A 17,779-nucleotide genomic window follows, 5' to 3' on the forward strand; every position below is an offset into this window, starting at 1 on the left:
TAAAAAAAAAGGGGGAATAGGCTCAGAAATTGGTCTTAATTTTTGAAATGCATGGCCTCAAAAATGCCTTAAAAATCTGAAATTTCTCTTGAAGAAACTTGTAAGAACCCTTGGTGGTGGTGTGAACTTCCAACAAACTCACTCCTAATTGGTGAGAATGGTAGCCATAGAAAAATATTGACTCTGACTCTGACCAATCACTTTTTTTCTGGTTCCATATGTCCATGGTTCCAAACATGGCAAAACATGGTGACTGAATTGACAAACATATGGCCTCAATTTTCTTTTTTTAAACGACTTTTATTAAGTTAAATGCAGAAAAAAGATGCAAAAATGAGGATACAAAATAGAAATAAAAAGGGCCAAATTGTGTTTTAGTATTAAATTTTCTAATTTTTTTTCTTGAGACACAAATAATTTATTATGATTTATAATCTGTTATTGCTACTTGGCTTAAATGTATGTAACTTTGGGCAAAACAATAAAGTTTTGTTGAACTTTGAGTGTATTTTTGTTTATCAGCGTTTTGTCGCCCTCATCTGGTCAAAGTATATAACTGTAGTTACAGGATCTTTCTCAATTTTTTCCCTCATACAATAAAAATACGATTAATAATCAGATTAAACATTTTTAGTAAATATATGAGATGTTCTAACTTGATTTAAGATTTATTGTAACAAAATAAAACTGGAACTTCAACACTTCCGGTTGTCATATTCCCCTTTAAATTTCTGGATGGCTTTATTTCCGCCTGTGTAGCCACGCCCCCTCGCAGTACTGTAAATCACTGATCGGCGGCGGGTCTCGTGACTCTCCTGCCAGCATGCGCGCGCTCTCTGTGTCGGCTCTGCTGCTCCTGGCTCTCGGCTGCTGCTGGGGGACGCAGGACAACTTCCTGGACGAGGATGTCGTCGAGCCCGTTATCCAGGCGTCCAAATACGGCTCTCTGTGGCCTCTGCCGCAGAAAGTGCAGATCTCGGACGTTCCGCTGAAGCTGAGCGGAACCACTTTCGAATTCACCGATGCGAAGGGCTCGACCGCCGGGGCGAGCTGCAGCGTGCTGCAGAACGCCTACAGGAGGTGAGACGCGGCGTTTGAAGCGGCTCGTGCGTTTCAAACGCGCCCTGTTTGCTCGTTAGAGGAGCCGGTGTAGTGGTGCGTTCAAGGACCGATTTCCTTCTCTTTGCAGGTACTTTGATTATATTTTTGGGGGCCCCAAAAAACAAAAGATGAGCAGAAACAGACGAAGTGGCCCCACGGAGGTGACAGAGCTGCAGGTGTCGATCACATCACCTGACTCCCAATGTGATGGTTATCCTGGCGTGACGTCAGACGAGTCATGTGAGTCCCCACTTCCTGATATTATGTTTTCAAAGTGTTTATTAAGGAAGTCAAAAACAATGCATAACACTTATATAACTGTTGTATTCTCAAAAATGTGCAGTTTCATAATGATCTTATTTAATCTTAATTAAATATGCAAACTTGTGAGTATTTATTTTAATAAAAACAAATTTAACACGAACAACACATTCAATATATATATATATTTATTATGAAAAATAAAAACAAAATTAAAAAACTTGGACTTTTTTCTGATAACAGGAAGGTCATCTATAAGTATAGATTTATTTAAAAGAATAAATAAAGACTAGTTTTTTATATTAAGGTTTTTGCTATAGTACTAATAAATCGGTTAGTTTAAGTCACCTCTAAAATGTATTTTATTTTTTTTTTATTTAAGAATGAAATGCCACAGGGAACTGTGCTCAAGCCCTTCTTATTTGGCCTCTTTATTTACATCCAGCACTGAATTCACAACCACTTTTGTGTTTTTTATAACTTTATTGAACATACACACATTTACAGAACATATGGTCAAAACAAAGCAATAATCATAAACATTTTAGTAATTAAAGTAAAGTTCACGCAAATGAGAAACGATAGTTAAACAAAAATTTGTTTTCAACAAAACTCCTGCTGTTGGCAGGAAACAGGAAGCATTAAGAAAAGATCATTTATTAGGTAATCTATTCTGCCTAAAACTAGAAACAAACTTATGTAAATTTATAGAACAATTAAAAGATAAAAATGTCATGGTAGAAGTTTTTTAAAACAACAAAAATATAAATTTTCAATAGTTTTTTTAAGTAATTGAAACGTTTGGTTTTCCTGTGTTGTAACTTCCGTTTTATGCTGAGGTTTGACCTCGTCGTGACCAGCTAACTGCTGACTTTGTTTTCAAACCAAATAGTTAACGTAGTCGTTTATCTGCAGTTTTTTTCATGAATGTTTTCTATTTTTAGTGGAAGTGTTTAATGGACTAATTTCACTGGAGTGCAGGGATTTTCTGCTGCAGCCGTCTGTTCATCACCACTAAACAGAGATTACGTAGAGTGTAAACTGAAGGATTAACATGTTTAAAACCTTAACCCAAACAGAGCTGTGATGAGCAGAAACTGAACCTGCTGTTTTTGACCACAGATGAGCTCTCTGTGGACGCGCCGGTCGCCGTCCTGAAAGCACCAACCGTCTGGGGAGCCCTGCATGGTACGACTTTACTTTAAAAATATCCTGTGGTTGTCATATTTAATTGAAATTTTCATTTTTTTTTATTTTTAGACATTTTAAAAAAATGTATCTTTGCATCTATATGTGCAAACTGTCAATATATTATCGTTTTATTGAAGGTTTTGTAAATTTACGATCACTTCTGTACATTTATGTTTAATGTAAATTCACTTAAACACAGTCGTGTTTAAAACACTGAACTGACTGAGATTCTTTGAAGCTCTTTAGTTTTTTTGCAGATCACAAGTCAAATATTGAGTCTTAAAGATAAACTGCATTCCTGTTCATCTGCTGGAGATGATAAATCCCAGTTATTTTAGATTATTTTCTGCTACAGTTTTTTTTAATTTCTTGTCTGAATCAAAGATTTTTTTAAAATGCCCAGAAACCAAACTCCTTGTGAACAAATTGATTTTTAAGTCAACAATTTTTGGTGTCCATTTTAAACATTTATATAATATTTTGATGCTTCAAGTTGTGTTTTGACAGAATAATTCACAATCAAACCCTTCCAAGAGTTGATGAGGATCTGTTTTTCTTCAGAAGCAGATTGGGATATTAATTTGATTTAGTATTTTTTATATGGCAAAAAAAAAACAGAAATGTTTGAAATGAGCATAAAGTTTTAATAAATTATTGTTGGCTTGTTGTGTTTAGATCCAGGCTGGGTGCTCCCTCCATTGTTTTTAAACCAAAAATACACAATCCTTCAAGAGTTGTTATGAACTATTCTAAAGTCAAAACGCTTTTAAGATTAAAGACCCACTCAGATAAAAATAACATTTTTGGTGTTTTTTTTACTTGTTTTTGTGGCATTTTTCTGATGATGAAAGAAAATTAATCTCAAAATGACATTTCTGAATATTTATTTATTCAAATCATCAAATTAACTACGTTGTTTTCCTGGAATCTGGCTCTAAACTGTTCATCTGGATTGCTCCAATAGAGCACGTAAACAGATGGGTGATGGGAAGTGGGGGTGGGGTTACTCCATGCTTAACACTCCCGCCCACAACTCAGAGGTGAATTTCTGATGAACTCCTGAAACTCTACACAAAATCTTTTCTAAAAAACAGGTTTTTGACTAAAAGAGCATAATCATAATTATAAAACTACTAGGAAAGATTTTAAAATTGATCAAAGATGATCAGAGTGGGACTTTGTTTGTTTTTGAGGTCAAATGTTAAATTTGTGACCTTGTAAATATAGATTTCTTTCTCTTTTTTTAGCCAAAAAAACCCCAACAAATTAATTATTTATAACTCAAACCTAGCTTTAATTTTTATGATTAAATCTTGTTTATATTAAATAACGTTGAAAAACTGGAGAAGGAAGCAGCATCCTTTAACATTTATCTATAATCTAAGATGCTTTTAGATAACATTTAATTTCAATTATGCGTCCAAAGTGTGTAAAAGATCTTTTCTAAACTCCGTCTTCCTGTTCTGGATGTCTGTAGATGATCTTAGAAAATATTTATCTGTATTTTCCTAAAACTCTCTTTCAGGACTGGAAACGTTCAGCCAGCTGGTGTATGAGGATAAGTATGGAGCTGTAAGTGAAGATTTCTGTCTCTGCTGATTTATTGAAATTAGGATTTATTTTATTTTATTTTTTTATTAAATCTCTAACTTTTCAGAAAACCATCAATTCCACAAAAGTGAGCGACTTCCCGCGGTTTGCTCACCGAGGGATCTTGCTGGACAGCTCGCGCCATTTCCTCCCCATTAAAGTCCTCTTAGCCAACCTAGTACGACATTTTTACTAATTCAATGGAATTGTTTGAATTTCCTCGTTTAATTTCCGTTTTTTGGCTCAAACAGGAAACGATGGCGATGAACAAGTTCAACGTTTTCCACTGGCACATCGTAGACGATCAGTCCTTCCCGTATCTGAGCCGGACGTTCCCCCAGCTGAGTCAGAAGGTCAGTGAGAGGACGCCGGTTCTGTGTTTGGTCGGTTCTGGACGTGACGTAACTCCTCATGGTCTGTTTAGGGAGCTTACCACCCGTACACCCACGTGTACACGCCCGCCGATGTGAAGATGGTGATCGAGTTTGCTCGCCTGAGGGGGATCCGGGTCATTCCGGAGTTCGACACTCCAGGACACACGCAGTCCTGGGGGAAAGGTGAGCCGCCGCCGCCGCTTTTAGCCGCAAAGTTCCACTTCTTTTTTTAAATCACGTGTTTCCGCTCAGGCCAGATGGATTTGCTCACCCCGTGTTTCTCCGGCGCTGCGCCGTCCGGCACCTTCGGACCGGTGAACCCCATCCTGAACACCACCTACGACTTCATGAGCCGCTTCTTCAAGGAAGTGAGCAGCGTGTTTCCCGACGGCTACGTTCACCTGGGAGGCGACGAGGTGGACTTCTCGTGCTGGTGAGGACTCGACGGACAGACGTCCGCATGTCAGACACGGCAGATGTTAGCGGCTGCTCTCGTCCCGCAGGAAGTCCAACCCGGACATCAAGAAGTTCATGGACGAGCAAGGCTTCGGGCAGGACTACAGCAAGCTGGAGTCCTTCTACATCCAGAAGTCTGTCTGCTTTTCTGAGCTCGGTTTGTATTTCAAAGTGAAAAAACTAAAATATTCAGATTTTTGTTCTTCTAGACTTTTGGACATCGTCACCACAACTAAGAAGGGTTACATCATCTGGCAGGAGGTCTTTGACAACGGTGTTAAGGTAGGATTCCATCACTTTTATATTTATGTTGTTATAGTTTTGGTATTTTGAAAAGGATCTGATTTAGGATATCTTTATTCACAAATACCTGGTACTGAACAGTGCAGGTGAAGTTTTCCAGATTCCTTGTATTTCTTGCAAATTAATCAAATGTCATTTAAATATGTGTGAACAAGAATGAAAGGAAATTCATAAATGCTTTCTACTTAAAATCTATTGTTCAAATAGAATTTAAAGCGGCTGCAGATATTTTACAGAGGATGACGACGAGCTTTACCCTAAAAAATAAAAGGAAACTGGAATAAAAAAAATCATAATTTGAACTACAAACATACGGAGCCCCTAAAGGGACATTAAAGTAAAAAATATATATATAAAAATTGAAGTAAAAAAAACTGCTACTAACTAGTTAGTATCTGGTGTGCACCAATTAGTAACCAGGATATTTCTTACTTCAATTTCTAGTTCTTTTTCCTTCTAAAAATTGAAGTAAAAATGAAATCTGCGTACTAACTAGTTAGTATCTAGTTTTAGTTTTTTTTTTCCTAAACTTCAATTTTTGAAAAAAACGATTTTTTTTCTTAATTTTTTTTTATTTATTTCAAAGTCTCTTTAGGAGCTTCATAGTAAAGAGACACGGCACAGAGAAGATTGATTGAAACCTGAACATGATGCAGAACATGTCGCTCTGTGAAAAGGAAGACGAAGAAGGCGAGCAAAACTGCAATTGAAAACAAAAATCCACAAACGGCGAGACCGCAAAAGATCAACCGCCATATAGCAAAGAACATTGTATCTAACTCTAAAACGTGGTAATTTGCTGTACTCAAATTACTACTTAATTTTAGCAGAAAGTAACAAGTGCACACCAGAAAGTATTTAGAAAAAAAATGAATCAAAATTTGTAGAATTTTTTTAATTTTTTTTTTATTTTAATGTCCCTTTAGGGGCTCCGTACAAACCGGCTCAAAGCCACAAACTATCCTCCCGGCCTGTACGAGGCTGAGCCGAGCAGATTTTTTTTAAACCATTATGTTAGATTTACAAACAGCACAAAGTCAAAATAAAAGCTACGCTGTTGGTCCTTTGAACTAAAAGCATCAGCTTGGCTCGTTGCAGCTGAAGCCCGACACGGTAGTGCATGTGTGGATGGGCAGCGGCAGCGATGCGGAGATGAACAAGGTGACGACGGCGGGATACACCACCATCCTCTCCGCCCCGTGGTACCTAGATTATATTAGCTACGCTCAGGACTGGCAGAAGTACTACAAAGTCGAGCCGCTCAACTTCAACGGTCAGTTCTGCGTGAGGGGGCGTGTCCTTGTTCAGCAGGCTTACACGAAATCTGCACAGTTGGGGCGGCACGGTTTCTGGTTCAGGTGCTTTGGAGGAACAATCCTGAAGAAAAGGAAGCTGCTTTAGTTCAAGTGTTCGTGTTCCTCCTGAACGCATCATCTGACCCCTCCCATGTATGTGTGCTGTTTAGCTGAAACCAGACACACTTATCCACGTTTGGAAGGGCAACCAGGAACAATACCAGAGCGAGATGGCAAAAATTACCTCGGCAGGGTACCAGACCCTGCTGTCCTCTCCCTGGTACCTGAACCGTATCTACTACGGCCAGGACTGGCAGAACCCTTACAAGGCCGACCCGCAGGATTTTAAGGGTTTGTGTTTGTTTATTTATCCGTTTTCTGTCATTATAAGATGGACGGAAATGACTATAAATGAGAACCGGACTGAGTGACCTCAAGCTCCAATAAGCTAAAATCCCAAAGACTTCTATGAGAAGTAAACATTTTATTTGTCAGAATAACCATTTTTGCTCTGATACATTTTTCTTTACTAATAATACAATTTTTTTCCTAATATTTTTTCTACAATGCGATTTATTCAAGTTATAAACCGACCAATCAGATGCCTCAAATATTTGACGGTTTCTCACGAGCCCGCTTTCAAATGGTAGGAGTATGGACTTACCAAAAAGCTCCCTCCTGATTGACGAGAGTCGAGATTGGTTACCGTAGAAACGACGCCGCAGACCAATCGCAGCTTAGTGGCTCCAACATGGCGGCATCCATATCACAAAAAATGCCTTCTGAATTGACTTCATTCCGTTGGAGCCGGAAAGAAACCATTTTCTGTGGGTGATGTCACACTCGCTTTGTCCAGTTCTCATATACAGTCAGTCCATTAAAAGGTCAAAAGCTTTATTTTGAAATGCAAAGGAACCAAATAAATTAAATTAGATAGTTCCACTTAAAGAAATATACCAAAATATCTGCAATGTCACTTTTTTTTGTTCAAACAATCGAACCTATTTGAATGAATTAGATTATAAGAGTTTCTTTATTGTCATTTAACAACTCAAAACTACTTTGATTCTAAATTTGAAGCATTGACTGTATATGAGAACTGGACCAAATGAGTGTAACGCCACCCATAGAAATTGATTAGCGTTTGGCTCCAATAGAATAAAGTCAATTCAGTCACCATTTTTTGATAATATGGACATTGCCATGTTGGAGCCAGACGACGTTACTAAGCAGTGATTGGTCAGAATCTGACTCGATGTTTCTATGGCAACCACTTTCTCCAATCACTATTGAGCTTGTTGGATGTCCACTTCCCAGAAGAAGAATATGTTAAACATTTTAAGAGACCACGTAATTTTACCGAGGCTTCTGATTGGTCAATTTATAACTTAAATAAGGAAAAAAAAATGAGCAAGAATGTTAAAAAAATATATTTGAGCAAGAGTGGTTATCTGACAAATATAACTGAGTAAAGCTGTTTTTCTCAATAGAAGTCTATGGGATTTTTAGTTTCTAGGAGCCAGAGATGAAGGAGGAGTCACTCAGTCCACATCTCACATACAGTCAATGATTTAAAGTAAAAAAATGCTTTTAAAAGCATTAAAATCATTAATTATTTTCGGATATCTTGTAAAAATATCCCTTAAATTATTTTTTTAGGATTTATTAAAGAGGGGCACCTATGATAAATCATCACAATTGTTAATTCTGTTTCTTAAATATGAAAAAAATGCACCCAAAAAAATCCTCAAACTAATAATCTGGATTCTTTTTCTTCAGTCTTAGAAAGCAACATCGGACTGACCCAGATCAGAAACCTGAGTCAGTAAAACTTTATGGGCAAAGGCCAAAGAAGAAGATAAGATATACTGATCTAAAAGGTGCAGTCTTTCTGGAATATTGACCCTAAAATCAAAGAAGGGATTACCAAGAATTACCTGCATATTTTTGTTTAGTTGCATGAAAACTTTTCATTCCTCCAAAATTCACACATTCTTCTCATTAAAATCCTAAATTTGTCACCCCTGTGTAAATCCGTGTAAGCCTGTTGAATAAAGAGAGGAACAACAATTCTTATACATTTTATTATTTAATCTCTAAATTTATCGTAACATATTTCTCCATCAGGAACTGAAGAACAGAAGAAGCTGGTGATTGGTGGAGAAGCCTGCCTGTGGGGGGAGTACGTGGACGCGACCAACCTGACACCCCGACTCTGGTAAGGCTTCTGTGGTGGGTGGGTGAGTGTGACGGAGACGGTCACATGATCAACCACTGATCTTGTTTGCGAAGGCCGCGAGCCAGCGCCGTGGCGGAGCGGCTGTGGAGCGCCAAAGAGGTCACGGACATCAACGACGCTTACAACAGACTGTCGGCGCACCGCTGCCGCATGGTGGAGTGAGTATCATGGGATGGGTTCAGTATGTAACAGGATATACTGTAAATATTTGACCATTTACGCAATCAACCATCAGTTGGTTTACGTGAATTTTGTAACCGATCAACTACGGTAAAAATTCTGATTGAGAATCCACTGGAATTCCATATATTGCGATCTCCACAGACATCAGTTCTTGATTTAGTTCACACTAGACAAGCAGGGAGGGGCTTCTTCTTCTTCGACTGTTTACTAGTGCATGTCCGGTCACTACAGTTGGAAGAGGCTTAGTGGAAAATGTTACATGAGACTTTTTTTTTTTTTTAATGAAATTATCCATGCTATTTTATTTACTTTTTTTTACAGTGCAATGTGTTCTGCGTCCTGATTGGCTGTTGTCAATCTTGTTCTCTGTTCAGCTCTCCACAGATCTACATAAACCTTCATTGTGATCAGTTTTTACTCTACAACATTAGACTTATTTTTCTGTCAAAGTTTGAACGTTGAGAGTTTACAAAAGAAAGTTAAATATAAAAAAGGAAAATTGTCACTTCAAATTTAGACATTATTACCACTTGATGACGTCATCATTAGTTGCCGGTCATTTTCGTTAGCACGGAAAATACAAAACATTGGTTTTATAACTTCAGTCATGCTAAAATAATGTAATTAATTAAATTTAACTGTAAAATTCTGTGCTTCAGAGCGCACAGACGAGGATCACCAAGATAGGGATACGACTCCTCTTTAAAAGAAAAAACACTTTCAGACACCACTACAGCTTCAAATGACCCCACAATTGGAGCAATTTGCTGCATCCAGAGAGGAAGAGATCAGCCCAACCCAAACTGTTGTGGCTAAAATTGACATTTTTCCATTTTTGGGAGGCTAATTTGGCATTTAGCTAATATTTAAGCTACATGCTAGCTATTTTAGCTAATTTAAACTTTTTTTCTCATTTTTTTGGGCTAATTTGGAATTTATCTAATTTTTTGCTTCATGCTAAATGTTTTAACTAATTTGGGCTCTTTTCAGTTTTTAGGCTAATTTCGAGCTTTGCTAATATTTTAGCTTTATGCTTGACGTCTTAGCTAAATCAGACATTCTACCAGTTTTTTAGGCTAATCTGGTATTTAGCTAATTAAGCTACATGCTAGATGTTTTAGCTAATTTGGGCTTTTTTTGGTTTGTTTGGCTAATTTGGCATTTAGCTAATATTTAAGCTATATGCAATGCTTTTTTTTGGCAAATTTAAGCTTTTTTCAGTTTTTTTTTGGCTAATTTGGCATTTAGCTAATATTTTAGCTGGCTATCAGCTTTAGTGTTTTTAGCTATCACAGGTAATGCTATAAATCTAGTTTTTAAAATGTTTTACTATTTTTTTCTGTGAAGATTACAGACATGAATTGTTTAAAATTTGGCTATGTGTGGCTTTCTGGAAAACCATAAATCTTTACATTTAGGCTGTGAGTGTTGCTCTGTTAGCCTACAAACCGACCCCGGCCCCACATCAGGGAAGAAAACAGTTATGTGGCCCTCACAAGAAAAAGTTTGGGGACCCCTGTGCTATAACCTGCTCCAGGAGGTAGCCAGTGTCATTAGTCTATAGTAGAAGCAACAGTAGTATTATGTTCTACAGATAACCCACGATATGGGAAGTCTGCCAAGCAGGATTATAGATGTTTTAAGGCTGTAAAACTCCTCACTACACACTTTTTTTCCAGAAAAACGTAACATTTTCAGACTTTTCTCTTATTTAATCAAAGTTCAAACCTTCACAGAAAAAATAAATCCAGGTTTATACAATGAAAACAAAGATCTGATCACTATTAAAACATTTATGTAAATTTGTAGGGCTACACATGTGTCATGAAGTCCACTGAGGCAATTGTTTTTGTGATATAGGGCTATATCAATAAAATTGAATTGAACAGAAGGCTGATTGACAAGGTAAACAGCCAATCGGGAGATAGAACAAACATGTGCTGTTAAAAAAAAGCAAAATTGCATTAAAAAAATCTGCAAGACCCTGAGAGGTTAACCCCAGTCTACATTCTTAAAATCAAATCCTAGGATGGTCTTTTTTTCATTTAAAAATAAAGCAGAAATCTCTTAAACAACCCACCTGTGTTTTTCTCTCTGGAAGGCGGGGGATCCCAGCCGAGCCGCTGTTCTCCAGCTTCTGTCCGCACGAGTACAAAGGCATATGAGCGCCTGAGAGGCTGACCGGGGAGCAAAAGGGAATCGAACCTGCGTGCAATCAACTCCAAGCCTGTTTTATTTCCAAATGCTGCCTTCTTCCAGCAGTGCTGCTGAACACTTATTGATTATGACGGCACTATTTTACTTCTCTGAATGTCTGATGGTCAAACAGGAACTGTTAAATAATTATCTGCAAATTGATTTTACACTATTTACACTTTTGAGAATATTTCCCACATTAAATCTTCATCCTCCGTCTGACGGTGGCTGTGAGTCCTCCGTCCGGGTCACAGCAGACCAGTCACCCGTCTGAGCAGACTGTTCTGGTCCTGAGTGCTCATGGGCTCGTAGGCGTCCAGCTCCAGGGAGAAGGTGGCGTTTCCAGACGTCAGGGTTCGCAGAGCGGTGGAGTATCCCTGTGACACGCCAACAGTGAGGAGCGGCTCGCTGAAAACAAAGTTCCTGATGAACCGCAGACTCACCATCATCTCTGCCAGCGGCGCGCTGGCCAGCAGCACCTTGTCGTCATGACGACTCTGGATGTCTCGGACCACCCCCCGTCGTTGAGCCAAGTCTCCCAGCACGGCGCCGAGGTGCTCCTCCCCCACAGTCACCTCCAGGGACATGACGGGCTCCAGAACCTGCCCTCCCGCCAGCTTCAGCGCCTGCAACCAAAGCCACAGATCTTCAAGCACTCCCGCAGCTGGACGCTGCACGCGGGGTCCAGCTTCACCTTCAGCATGCAGCGCGACACGCAGGCCGACACCATGGTGGGGGACGTTCCTGCTTCGGCGCCGACGCTCTGGATCAGTGCGGAGACGCCCTGCACTGGAGAACCCAACACCGGACCTGACGGAGGAGGAGGAAGAGGAGCGTCAGGTTTCCCTAAAGCTGAACCCATCAAATCACATTTCCCTTATAAAGTTAAACATTCAAGAATCAAATGGATGCTGGAAAACACTTAAATGCTTGAAATTGCAACATTTTGTTTGATTAATGTTCAGGAAAATAAAGAAATCAAGAGAAACTGAAATACAAATGGTTCTTTTTATTTATTTTTAATAAAAAGCAGTTATGCTTTACTCTGTTGCTACCAAAAAAATGTTGTGATCCGATTAGTTGACGACTAATTTATTGGGGATTAGTCGTTACTTTATTTTAAATGAAGTCAGAGTAGTAAAGTGGAAAGTTATAAAGGAATTCTGCTAGCTTTTTTAGGCTAATTTGGAGTTTCGCTAATATATCAGCTACTTGATAGCTATTTTGGCTAATTTAAGCTTTTTTTCAGTTTTTTTTAGGCTATTTCAGAGTTTAGCTAATATTTCAGCAGCATGCTAGCTGTTTTGGTTAATGTAGGCTTTTATCATTTTTGTAAGCTAATTTTGCATCCAACTAATATTTTAGCTGGCTATCACCTTCAGAGTTTTCAGCTTCCCCGATTTACGCTTTTAGCTTCCGCAATTTCAGCTATTAGCTTCAGTGTTTTTACCTATCAATTTCAACATCTTCAACTATCAGCACTAGCATCTTCAGCGGCCAAATTCAGCTTACAGCATTAACATTAGCATTATCCCAGGTAATGCTATATATCTAGTTTTTAGTTAGTTTAAAGCTAATAATGGTTAAGATGTGTGCTTTACATCCAGTTTGAGCATGACCCGATTAGTCAATTAATATGAAAAAAAATAATCAGAGATTATTTGACTATTAAAATAATCATTTGTGGCATCCCTAATCTACACCAAAGAAAACTAGATCTGCCGTTTCTATTCAGATTAAAATAATTTCCTGTTTTTTTATATTTCAAAGAAGTGCTGCAGCTTCGTCTGAAGATGCTGCTTTTATCACATCAGATGTCAGACTTTAGTAAACTCGTAAACCCCAAAACATCCGCTGTGCCATGGCGTTACCTTGAAGAAACGAGCTGTCGACTCCGCTCTTCACCGCCTCCTTCATTCCTGCACTCAGCTGCTCCTCCAGCTCCTTGGTGAAGGTCACCTCACACGCAGCGCCCTCTGCAGGTCTGACCGTGAGCTGCACCGTCGCCACGTGTCTCCGCTCTCCCACCGTCCGGTCCAGCGTGTCTGCATCACAGAGCGGCGTGTTACTGCCGTTACCGTTAGGGCGGCGCTCGCGGGATTCTGGGGGCTGTACTTGTGGCGGATGCCTCGAACAGGACCGTCTCTCTGTAGGCCACCTGTAGCGGGCCCAAATGCGCCTCGATGCCGTACTCCCTCCTGATGCGGTCGTGGAGGATCTCGATGTGCAGCTCTCCCATCCCGCACAGGATGATCTGAGGACGAGAACGTCAGCTGACTCTGACGAGGAGCAGAACCTGACACCAAAGGCGAGTCTTTACCTGACCAGAATCTGGGTCCATTCTGACTTTAAGGCTCGGGTCTTCTCTCTGAAGACAACTGAGAGCGTTCTCCAGATCTGTTGGAGGAGAGTGAGGCCACATGAGGATGGATAGAGGTAAAAAGACCCCTGCGTGATCATCAGAACACCGACCTGCCTGCTTGGCCATGGTGGGGGGCTCTATGGTGCAGAAGAAGACCGGATCGGGGATCTCCACTCCAGACAGGATGATATCCGGACGTTCTCCCTCTCCGCTCCCGCTGTGGTTCTGGGCTCGTCGAGCTGCAGCTGCTGCAGACGCTTTAGAGGCGACGATGGTGTCTCCGGTGACGGTCTGTGAGAGAAACAAAAGCGTTCAGAAGAACGCTCAAGCAGGAAGAAGTTCTGCGGGTCTGCTACCTGCTTCAGCCCCACAGTCAGCGCGATGTTCCCTGCAGACATGGAGCCGATTTCCACGTGCTGGTCAGCGAACGGCACCAGCAGCCGGCTCATCCTCTCACTGCAAACACAGAAGAGTCAGCAGAGAACCTGAGGCTGCTGGGAGTAACGGACGTCACGTACGTGCAGTTCCTGCTCAGGTTGTGGACGGCCGTCTGCGGTTTGACGGTTCCAGAGTAGATCCTTAAGAAGACCAGAGGGCCGCGCTGCTTGTCATGGAGAACCTTGAAGGCCAGCGCACACAAGTCGTCTTTGTACCACCGCCTAAAGACGACAAACATGGTTCCATTTCTGTATTCAACTTGGTTATTTTTATTAAGAAAATAAAGTCCAGATCTGCTGCACAAAATATAAAACAAACAATAACAACCTTTATTTATATTGTACCTTTGAATTTAGAAATCATAAAGTGCTTCACAGTAAAACATAGAAAATGAAAACAGAATTATGAAAAAACAATTTTAAAAAGATATATTTTTATCTGCTTTTTTAAAAGAAAACACAGAGTCAACAGGTCTGAGGCGAAGAGGAAGGAGTTATGAAAACTTTAGACATATTTTGATTAAGAAGAAAGAGTGTGTGAATGTGTTACTCCAAATAAAAGAAATAGATATAATTTGTGAGGAAAAAAATGTTTTTACATGTGTAGTAAACATCTGCAAACAAGATTTTATAAATATGAAGGAAAATCTCAAACCTACAGTTCAAATTTTGCAGTTTCTTAAAACTACGGTGGCCCTGAAGGGAAAATTGCATCAACGCAAACCATTGAAGTGCACAACAACAATAAAAAAAGCAAGACAAATCATGAAAAAATATTTTCAAAAAATTCACGTCTAGGAAATAAAACATTTTGGAAAAACAAAGTAATTCACAGAAATTAAAATAATTTGTTAAAAAACAAATTATATTATTATATTATTATATTATTATATTATTATTATATTATAAATTATATTACTAGAAATTACTTTTTTTTTCTTTTTCAGTTTTTAAAATTTGGGTTTTATTTCTAAAATATAATGTTTATAATTATTTATTTTGCTTATCTAATTGTCGTTGTAATCTTTATGTTTGAGTGATTTGTTGATTGGCCTTTCAGGGCCACCATACTTCAGAAAGGAGTTAGTTCCCATCCAATTCCATGTTAAAGTGTTTGATTTTACACCAAAAACTATTTTAGATTATTTTTATGTTTTAGTTTTATTCGGGTAAATAAAGCTAAAACATAAAGAAAAAAAATGCAATCTGGTAAAATCATCAAAAGGACAAATAAGAAGTAAGAAATCTCATCAAATTTGAGGCTGTGTCACACAGACGCTTATTTGTGCATATTGTAAGGATGAAAACTGATCATATGTGAATAAACGTGGAGAAAATGCCTGCTTTTTAAACTGTCACAGACAAATGAACAATGTTAAAACCGCGAAAAAAGTGCAAATAAACCACGTAAAGAACACATAAATCAACTAAAAGACAAACGTCCAAAAATTGACTAAAATTGCCACGTTAATTATGTAATTTTAACTTCACATGTCACTCAATATCAAATTTATACATCAGTGGTACATGTGTGAAAAGTCAAGCAGACATAGATGGAACAGTTGTAGAAAGCCACACATTTACGTAAAAGTCTCCCAAAAGTCTGGCAAAATTGCACAAGATTTATGTAATAATAATGTATAATTCTCAACCGAACAAAACATTTTAACAGCTCAAATCTGAATTCACGTAAAACCCCTCAAAGAATGACAACACAAGAAACACTTATGATGAATTATGTTTATCATTGCAAAAGACCAACATTTTATACAGGAGAAAATGCTAAATGTACACAGCTGAGGTGTCACTCGGACTGGTTTTACTAAAAACACAGAGCGGTTTTATAGCAGCTGACAGTAACTGAAGTTTTACCTCCGTTCTAGAAAAACAAGCTCATTAAAGCTCAAATATTAACTACTAGACTCCAAAGGAAAGACGAGCATGTTGGATCAGTTTTGTTTTACCTCTGTTTAAACCTTTTGTAAGCCTCTAAAACACAGATCATCACAAAGGTTCACATTAACAACTGAAAAACAACTTCTTTAAATTCAATCCCCAAAATATTTAAAGTAATTCTTTCATGACTTTAGCTCTCTCGATTGCTTTCTTTAAATATTTGTTGTTGTTTTTCCTAACTATTTAAAGCATTTAATTAGTTTCTAGACCTTTAAATACTTTATTTTCTCTTTTTTCATATTTATTGCTTCCCTCTGAGAAAATCGAGTCCACATTTGTTTTCGTAATGATAGAAAAGAAATGTTAAAGACCCACTCTGACAAAAACTGTTGGTGTTTTCTTAACATGTTCTCGTAGTATTTTTCTGATGATAGGGAACATACATTAAGAAAATTACGCTCAAAATTGCATTTCTGAGTGTTTCTTTATTCAAATTGTTGTGAATCAGGATAAATTAAAGAATGTCTTTTGAAAAGATCATATTTGTGATGTGGAAAATATTCTGATGCATCCACTAGCTAACTAATAGATCCATGTACGTCTTTGTTTTCCTTGTCTGAGCTGGAATATTGCTCTCTATTTTTGTTGCACCTCATGTTAGATTAGAAGGTAATGGGAAGAGGGACGGGGTTGCCAGGCACCAACAGTCCTGCACACAACTCAGAGGCAAATTTCTAATAAATTCCTGCCTCTCTGCAGAGACTATTTCCTAGAAAACGGCTAATTTTTTTATGATTTTGCCTAAAAATGCCACAACTATAGTTAACAGAACACTGGGAATGCTTTTAAAATAGATTAAAAGAGGATTGGAGTGACATTTTAAGTAAAGAAAAACACATTTATCTTTGATGTGTGTCTAAACTTGAATAAAATCTTAAAGTCTGGACTTGTTTGTGGATGTTTACTCACACCAGGTCGTGGTGGCGTTCATCAGGGGCGGGCAGGTACGCCGTGATGGCATCCAGAAGAGGCTGAACACCTTTGTTTCTCAAAGAGCTCCCGCAGAGAACTGGAACACCTTTACGGGTCAGAGTGACCCGCCTCACAGCTTCTTGAAGCTGCAGACACGCACCGAGCTTTCAGGATGGAGTTCACAGTCAACAAATGCAGCAAAAGCGGTAAAAGACTCACTTTGACGGGAGGAACCGCATCAAAATCGTCGCTGAATTTGGTCAAAAGCAGCTCGGCAAACTCGTCGTCCAGATCAGCGACCTGAGGTTCAGAGGCAGAAGAGTTAGATTTTGCGGCTTAAAAAGCATCAGGTGTTGCTGCTGTCGGAGTTCCACACCTGTTCAATCAGAGCCGCTCTGGCCTCGCCGACCTCCTGCACCAGTTCTGGCTCGTCACATTGGTCCAAAGTTTGGGTATCAAACACTCGTCCATCGTCTCTGGCAGATCCTGGCTTCCATATCAGCTTCTGATTGGTTAACAGATCAACCACACCTGAGAAGTTCTTACCACTGCCGACTGGAACCTAACAAGAAAAAAAAAAAGACTCACTTACATACTATCACCAGCTGCTTTAGTTTTTTATAAGATACTGATTTAAATATCCTGTAAAGAAGCAATATTTTAGATTTTATTTATCTTGATCTTGCAAATTTTATATTTAAAATATTTACTTTCACACTTAAATACAAAGAGACATGAAAGATCCACAATTTAAGTGTAATTCATCTGTTAGCCACACGGGGCACTGTTCTACAAGAATTAAAATAAAAAAAATATATACAGTATAGAAGCAACAGGAAGAAATCAGAACTCACTCAGGAGATCATTCCTACTCTGGATCGATCAAAATGCAACAAACTTTTCACAAAATGTTCTGCATTCAA

General features: G+C 38.7%; 2 protein-coding genes across 3 annotated transcripts in view; one reads left to right on the forward strand and one right to left on the reverse strand.

Moving 5' to 3' along the window:
- Positions 1–761: 761 nt before the first annotated feature.
- Positions 762–12,189, forward strand: hexb (hexosaminidase B (beta polypeptide)). The gene is made up of 14 exons (XM_024299766.2): positions 762–1,080; positions 1,190–1,341; positions 2,485–2,550; positions 4,079–4,125; positions 4,211–4,321; positions 4,395–4,496; positions 4,568–4,700; positions 4,770–4,950; positions 5,021–5,107; positions 5,183–5,255; positions 6,375–6,549; positions 8,699–8,789; positions 8,864–8,968; positions 11,095–12,189. The coding sequence occupies exons 1-14, from the start codon at positions 824–826 to the stop codon at positions 11,156–11,158; spliced, it is 1,644 nt and encodes a 547-aa protein (XP_024155534.1). The 5' UTR covers positions 762–823; the 3' UTR covers positions 11,159–12,189.
- gfm2 (GTP dependent ribosome recycling factor mitochondrial 2) overlaps positions 11,204–17,779 on the reverse strand; it is a 9,158-nt gene continuing 2,582 nt past the window's right edge. The window contains exons 9-20 of one of the 2 annotated variants that reach the window (XM_024299764.2): positions 17,233–17,418; positions 17,076–17,156; positions 16,854–17,002; positions 14,070–14,210; positions 13,908–14,007; positions 13,662–13,842; positions 13,510–13,586; positions 13,305–13,443; positions 13,061–13,234; positions 11,884–11,999; positions 11,633–11,815; positions 11,204–11,566 (exon numbers count right to left, since the gene is read on the reverse strand). In XM_024299764.2, the coding sequence (XP_024155532.1) occupies positions 11,438–11,566; positions 11,633–11,815; positions 11,884–11,999; positions 13,061–13,234; positions 13,305–13,443; positions 13,510–13,586; positions 13,662–13,842; positions 13,908–14,007; positions 14,070–14,210; positions 16,854–17,002; positions 17,076–17,156; positions 17,233–17,418 (1,656 nt within the window). In that variant the 3' untranslated portion in view covers positions 11,204–11,437. Of the gene's footprint in view, positions 11,816–11,883; positions 12,000–13,060; positions 13,235–13,304; positions 13,444–13,509; positions 13,587–13,661; positions 13,843–13,907; positions 14,008–14,069; positions 14,211–16,853; positions 17,003–17,075; positions 17,157–17,232; positions 17,419–17,779 lie in introns of both variants that reach the window. The other variant, XM_036214589.1, reaches the window with a different exon arrangement.

This window comes from Oryzias melastigma, linkage group LG12 (genome assembly GCF_002922805.2).
Source record: "Oryzias melastigma strain HK-1 linkage group LG12, ASM292280v2, whole genome shotgun sequence".
NCBI classification, from domain to species: domain Eukaryota; kingdom Metazoa; phylum Chordata; class Actinopteri; order Beloniformes; family Adrianichthyidae; genus Oryzias; species Oryzias melastigma.